At 35.4% G+C, this 7527-nt stretch overlaps 1 protein-coding gene across 1 annotated transcript; it reads right to left on the bottom strand.

The window, feature by feature from the left end:
- Positions 1 to 1056: 1056 nt before the first annotated feature.
- On the bottom strand, positions 1057 to 3194 carry LOC121874402 (sterol carrier protein 2-like; the record flags this gene model as incomplete). The annotated part of the gene is given in 5 exon segments (XM_042378537.1): positions 1057 to 1597; positions 1758 to 1787; positions 1790 to 1802; positions 1805 to 1863; positions 3086 to 3194. Coding segments are annotated over 5 exon segments (303 nt in total), but the record flags the coding sequence as incomplete, so codon positions are not given.
- Between the last annotated feature and the right edge of the window lie 4333 nt (positions 3195 to 7527).

Raw genomic sequence — 7527 nt, 5'->3', positions numbered from 1 at the left:
GAAAGTCCTAAATGCTGAACCTACTACTGCAAGATTCCGAGTGTGGCAGAATAGAGATTACCCCATGTTCAGGTCAATGACACCTTACCACTGGAAGTTAGGAGTCAGTTTGGTGGAAATGTTTCTCAAAAGTTTGTTGGTCAGTTCTCCCAACACTGTTTCAGTACAATTAGCATAAATAGCACATAATTGGTCTGCAGACCTCAAGTTTTCTGCCAGGTCTTCAGTAAATGGGGTGCTACAATAATTAATTAATCTCACACTTTTCCTAATTCTTTATAAGAAATCCTTCAGGTAAAATATTAATCTAAATCCTCATTTTCAATCTTGTAAATCATTCCTTGTCATATTGTCGTTTCCTCATCTTTTATGATTTAAAATTGCTTTTATCTAAAACATTATGGTGAATGTATCACAGTTTAGGATGAAATGTAACAAGTGCACAACTGTATAGAATTCTTTAATAAGACATATATCTCTGTATATCTAAAATAACATTGATATTTCAAGTAATAACCAAAAGCTCTTATCAACTAGCCTAAACTTATACTGTTTATATATATTCAAATGAAAAGACAATTTCAAATGGCTACAATATAAAAATGCAAAACATTAAACACACACATTCTAGTGCAAGTCAACATGCAGTCAAAAGTTAAAATGTTAATGTCTAAATCTCTATTGCATTGTTGGCATTGCTTTCATTGCAGTTGCAAAATATTTCATACAATTTTAAATGTTGCATTGAAGGCATTGCTATCAACTTCAGACCCTTGAAGTTTTGGCTAAGGATAATTATTAATACAGTAAAGCTTTGTACATACACACTTACTGCCAACAAAAAACTTGTTTGATTTATACCAAGTTATATCATTCAAACCATTACCAACTTTTAGACTTATAATGCATATTATGTACAGTATTTCCTTGTACAGAGCCTCCAGGCTGACCATTCAATATACTGTGGGTATTGTCAACCCAAATGATCGTTTATACAGGTATAGTGCAATGTAGGGCAAGGTAATATTACTAACATGGATAAAACATACAACCATATGGTAGACTTATCCCAAATTTTATTACAAATAGTGTTACACTTCTCAACTGGCTGACCACTTGTGAGGATAATTAATGTCATACTTTCCACTACTGTACTGTACTGATCAGTCAACTAGACACCCAAATTTTTTTATTTAATTCAGGTGAAAATAAGACAGACAGTTCCTGTATAATGGGATGAGTGGCTTGGAAAGTATGAATTAACTGGACTTGTTAAAAACTTGCATGATATTCACAAGATGCACCAAGAGAGGTAATGATGTCCAGAACAAGCATGTTGTAAGTGGTAAGAAAGGAATATGAGAATAGTTTAAGACAGCTGTGCATGGAGTGTTTACACAGATAGGATTAGGAAAATGAACTTCTACAATTTGCCTTTAGCTGCTGTGCCTGCTTTTGAACTCCTGTAATTTCATAGCCAGGCCCATGTTGCCTTGATCTTAAGTTTACCTTGGAAAAAAAGCCTTTTTGTTTAACTTGCCCTCCATCAGGTTAACGAGGTCTTCGTCCGTCATGGTGATGGTGACGTCTGGTTTTGCTGGTAAACAGAAACACAATATATATATTTAGATTTATCAACACTGTGCTGGTAGTACTTGTACTGTACATATAATCTAGGTACAAAAAGTCCAAAGACCTGTTTATGTCTAATACTCACATTTAAGTAGTAATAAAAGGTAATAATATGTCCAACTAACCTGTGCCATTCAAGGTGACTGATCCTGGTCATTTTTGGCATCAACAAAATCCATTTGGCTTCACTACCACCAGGACCACCCTTAACTTGGAAGCAATAAACCCTTTCACCTGAAAATAATTATAAAATAAGTTTTCACGTCAGATCATTTCATTGTTAGATACCGATTTATTTTCTATTTTTACTCCTCTTCAGATCGAGTGTGATGAAAAAAGTTGGCATTAACTCAATAATGTGAAAGTGGGTGAACAAGTGGTGCAGTGTGTTAATGAGAATGTATGATGATGCAGACCTTACCTTATGCTGTATGTGAAGGAAATCAAGTGGCCTTAGTTAGGCTAGAAATGCTCAAAATGGGAATGCAACCCTGGACTGTGTTGATGAGTTTTGCTACCTGAGTGACAGAATTAGTGCTGGAGGGGTCCAGCGTTACACATTAAAGTCGGAAGCGCTTGGAAAAAGTTTAGAGTTGTTGCCTTTATTGACAATGAGAGAACTTTCTCTCTGCAAATGAGGAAAGTTGTCTACATCATGAGTGGTGTGATGTTGGATGACAGTGAATAAATAAAAATAAGATTGGTGAGGTGGATGTCTAATGTGATGCTGAAAGGTAGAAACCCTGTTCAGAGCAAGGGGCAGCTAGAAGTGAGCATTGGTGAGGCTTTGTGAAGAAGTTTGGCTAAAATTTCATAAAGTCATTCCATTCAGAACTAACCACCTCCTACAACCAAAAAAAAATATTACTGACCTGTATGTTTTACTAACACTATTATAACTTCTTTTACATCAACATTCTCCAAAAATTCTTCTCAAAGCTCTCACAACTATCACTCCTTGTCAATGACCTTTAAAAACCTGCTTACCTCATATGAAATATTTTGTTCCTACTGGGGAGGTGTATATCCATCCTCCTGAGTACTGTGACAGAGTTGATCCTATAGTTATAAGATAAACTTTAGGAATAATTTGATGTTTATTCCAAGCCTCTTCACTCGATCCATCATTCATAATTCTCTCTATTACATAATCACCATCCCTACTCTGTTCTACCCTCTGACATAACTCCTTCTTCACTCATCATCAATACATGAAATGTCTTATACTTGTACACAATTATCTTGCAATATTTCATGTCCTTCACACTCTCATATACAGAGTTTAGACTTGCTCGACAGCTTCTCTAATTTTATATAAATACACCAAAACATATTTCCACCATCTTCAGCAAAGTTCTGCATAGACCTAGGGCACACTATCCACCACATCACATTATTCACCAATGCTATCATGTCAATGTCCACAACACTGATAGTATAAAAGAAAGTGAGCTTACCTTGTTTATAAGTGCAGGTCCATCAGCCTCCAAGGCATCCTGAATGGCATTGAAAATGGCACACTCTTGAACTCTTCTGCAGCTTTTGTAGCTGCTGCGACAATCCTGTTGACAATCTTAAAACCCATAATCACATAATAATCTTCATTTGACTTTAATCTATTTGACAGATATACTGTATACTACAAAATTATCTTATGAATATGACAATTGAGATCTCTGTGCATAAAACAGGGCATGAAAAACCTCATCCAATGTGGTATACTGAACATGGAAACCCGCCAAAACATTTGCATCTACGTGAAGGATTATTTATATTTCAATTTGAATATAGAATTGTCAAGCATCTGGCACAGTACTGTATATCTATGGTGTCAAAGTTATATGCTGAACTGTATACGAAAGCAACAAGTAGCAAGTGGTTAACATAGTACAGACTCATGACATGAGAATACACACAAGGCAAATATCAACTCTGAGATAATAAAATAAACAATTTGAAATAAACAGTTAATCCCGAGCAGGTCAGAATGTTTTATATATTACAGTACAATTATCACACATAAAGATAAAATACTACAGACCCACGGTCATTTCCTCTGAAGCCCATCTTGTACAGAGCTACAACGGCTGCACCACCGAGTCAAGGTTGTGCTGGAGTGCTAACTTTGCCCAGGGACCTGGCGCTTTGCTGCCTCACCAGCAGCTGCCAACACAGCTCAGAGCACTGTGCAAGGCCTGAGGATCAAAAATGCTATCTTACCAAACTACTGTAGTAACAATCTCAATAATCTCACAAAATGGAATAAAATTACTGGTATTGTACTAAGAAAATACAATAAATATAAAGCCCATGCAATACATAAAACTAAAACAAAACACTAACACATATGTACTGTATAATCATACTGTGTATGTATTGTACATTTAAGGAACACAATATTTGGAGTGACTTTAACAAAAACTAATACAAATACTGTATAGTACAATAAAGTCCCAAACAGCAGGACACAACCTACCAGTTCCAGTGCTCACACAAGAAAGACTGACCTCTGTGGAAGTAACCAGATTACGTACTCCACAGATTGCCTGATCTTATCAGTAATAGATAAAGTATCCAAAGTCAGCAGGTACAGTAATGACAACACAACATCTATGGTCATACTCAAGTGTCTGACACATAACACACACAGTACTAGTACTGTTTCACTAATCAGTAAGAACACAAACTGGCATAATAAATGGTTATACTGTACATTTTATTACAAAATGGACAGACTATTACATTTATAAAGATTTACACTTCAACTGTTCTTACATGAGCAGTTTCAGTTATGGACATTAATACTATTATTTTATACCAGTATTGTACTTACTAGAAAGAGCAACTTTTGACATATTTGTAAGGCGATGAATTATTCTTTCATTGTTAAGAATATCCACCCACCCCCAAAAGGGTAACAATGATATGAAATTTTCCTAATATTAGGCAGAACACAGGCATGCATCCCACAGTCGTCCCTTACAAACAATGAACACTTCCAGGCTGTGTTGGTTGGTTTAGTAATTTGGGTATGGAAAGGGTAGGGAAAAAGGCAATAAGTGCAATTCCTCCATTTGATTTGGGTTGATCTCAAGGTCAGAAAAAATTTTTCTTCTATCAAGATTTTTCATTAGGTAGTTTGTTAATCCAGACCCATGTCCTTTAGTGTTAGATGATGGTACCCACATTCATCGAGCTCCACTGGATATTAATTAAAATCTTACCTTGAATTTAAATGGAAAATTCATTACCCGCTTCTTCCGTTTACATCCAACACATCTAGGACCTTTAATACAAAAGGTCTTTATGTATACATCGTAATAATAATTATTCTTGGTTAGGTTAGGTTTATGCAGTGGCCATTATCAACTGTTTTTGTGAGCACTAAAAGACAAATGTTACATAGACATTAACACTTCCGTTCCCTATACTTAACATTTTTGTACAGATAACCATAAATTTTTTAAATTTATATTATACCAATAAATAAGACCTTAAATAAATTGTCATATTAAAAGTATTTGTTCACCAAACACTTGCTAGTAAACAGCTACAGATGATTAAATGTTAATAAGGCAGACAAACCAATGAAACAAAACTACCTAACTAACCTAACCTACATATCCTAAAACAGAAGAGCATCATTTTAGGTTATGTAGGCAGAAATATCGTCAATTTATGAATAACATATTACATAATGTAACAGTATCTACTACAGTACAGTTTTCATCAATACAATATTATTTTTTAGTTAATTCTTTTAACAATACCATGTTGTATAAACTGTAACCAGGTTAATTTATTTTACAAAATAATTACAAAATAAACCATAATAGCTAAGGCTGGCTAAAACCATAATAGCCGAGGATGGCTTAAACCATAATAGCCGAGGCTGGCTTAAACCATACATTTACGGTTATATAGGACTAATAGCCAGTGCTGCATAAGCGCCCGCTACGCGTATCATCATGTCCAGAAAATGCCTATTTCACCATATCATATTAAGTTCTTTCTGTTGGGTCCACTAATTACCCAAATGTAGCGCAATGAAGTCAAATAATGGTCCTACATGAATAAATAAGACTGCCAAACACTTCTGACTAGTATTTGGTGTCAGTCAAAAAATTTGGAAAACTAAATTTAATCTGAGTTAATAGATGCATGCATGTACCGAGGAGTAATTACCCAAATGTAGCAATGAAGTCAAATAATGGTCCTACATGAATAAATAGGACTGCCAATGACTTCTCGACAGTATTTGGTGTCACAAGTCAAAAAAATTAGCAAACTTAATTTAATCTGAGTTAATAGATCGAGTGCATGTACCTTACCTAACCTAACCTAACACAACTCAGATTAAATTAAGTTTACCAATTTTTGTGACTTTATGACACCAAATAAGAATCGAAGTGATTCACAGCCCGATTTATGCTTGTAGGACCATCATTTGACTTCATTCTACATTTAAGGCTACAGGTAATTAGATTGGACCGCTTTCTGTTTAATATATCGAGAAGTTAGGTCAGGTTAGAGTAGATTTGTTTGGTATGATTTGTTCTTCCTACCCACAAATGTTAAGTAGCGTTTATTTAAAAATATCAATTTTTAACATATTTCCATAAACTACAAGTGTCCACTATACTATAACGATAAACAACCGGCGTTTTTAATTGTTTTCAATCAATTTCGCTCGTGGATTAGTCTATATAATAACCCATTTACCTGAACAAGTATAACATGGAACAATAAGAGGAAAAAGGTTCATATATTGTTCGTAACATTTTATCAATACATCACATGAACTTGGTACAGTACAGACAGTTCACCCCAGATCATACCATTCACACAACACTGGACTTGATTGCCCGATAACCTGATCACCAGATACTACTGTACCTGATTAACACTACCTCAGTCTTCTTCTCGGGGTTACAGCTCAACTCTAAAACATTCGTGAGTTGTTACCGACCGACGGTTCTACACAACTGATGTCCAAGTAAATTTGCGCACCAGCAGGTTTGCCAACTAGAGTTTCAAATGTCGCTAGGCTGGTACCTAAAAGTTGCTAAATGTCGCTAAATCTTCCATGGAAAGTCGCTAGCTATTATTCCCCCCTTCAGTAATTTGATGCAAATAATATTTTCATAATGCCGACTATAATGGACGGAGTATAAATAAAATGTATTATGTAAAAATAAAAATATCATTTTTTAAAGTTTAATGTGCACCTTACCTATTATTCAATAGTAATTGCATCCCAGTCCTCTTCATAGTCGTCGGCAGTGTGAACAACTGTAGAGCTGGAAGCATGTGAAGTGCTTGGTTCAGGTTCTCTTGTAACTCTATGCCTCCACAGTCCCTATCTTTCTTAAAATATCACTAGGAAGTTCATAACTTGCACAACAGGTGTTCTGTCTTTTTAACCCATACTTTATTGTAAGTACTAATGTCGATAGTTTCATTTTGTTGCGCAATTTGATTTCCAAAGTTCATATTACTAAATGCGCGCTCTACATCTGCGTTTGAATGCGGAAGAGATAAGGCAGCGAGTGCAATTTCAGCTAGATCATGGTAGGGTTTTCACCTGTCGCATCTCTGTAATTTGCCACTTCTGACCACATTTTTAGGGTGTTAGATGTTTCTGTCCAGATTGTGTGATGCAGTTTTTTTCCACTAAATCAATCTTGGTAAGGGTGCTGGAATCTTCTGTAAATAAGTGTGCCAAACCAAGTATATCTGATTTAATAGGCTTCAAGCATTCATCGGCACTCAGAAAAGATATAGACTGCAGCACACGATATTTGTCAGGTAGCGTTGACGAAGTTGTTTTATGAGTTCAACCCGTTCAAATGTATTTTTTTTTTTTTTTTTTTATCCTCTTCGCCACTGATCGGC

The sequence above is a fragment of the Homarus americanus genome, unplaced genomic scaffold (assembly GCF_018991925.1).
Source record: "Homarus americanus isolate GMGI-L3 unplaced genomic scaffold, GMGI_Hamer_2.0 scaffold48357, whole genome shotgun sequence".
NCBI classification, from domain to species: Eukaryota; Metazoa; Arthropoda; class Malacostraca; order Decapoda; family Nephropidae; genus Homarus; species Homarus americanus.
This window is presented reverse-complemented; position numbering and strand designations above follow the sequence as displayed.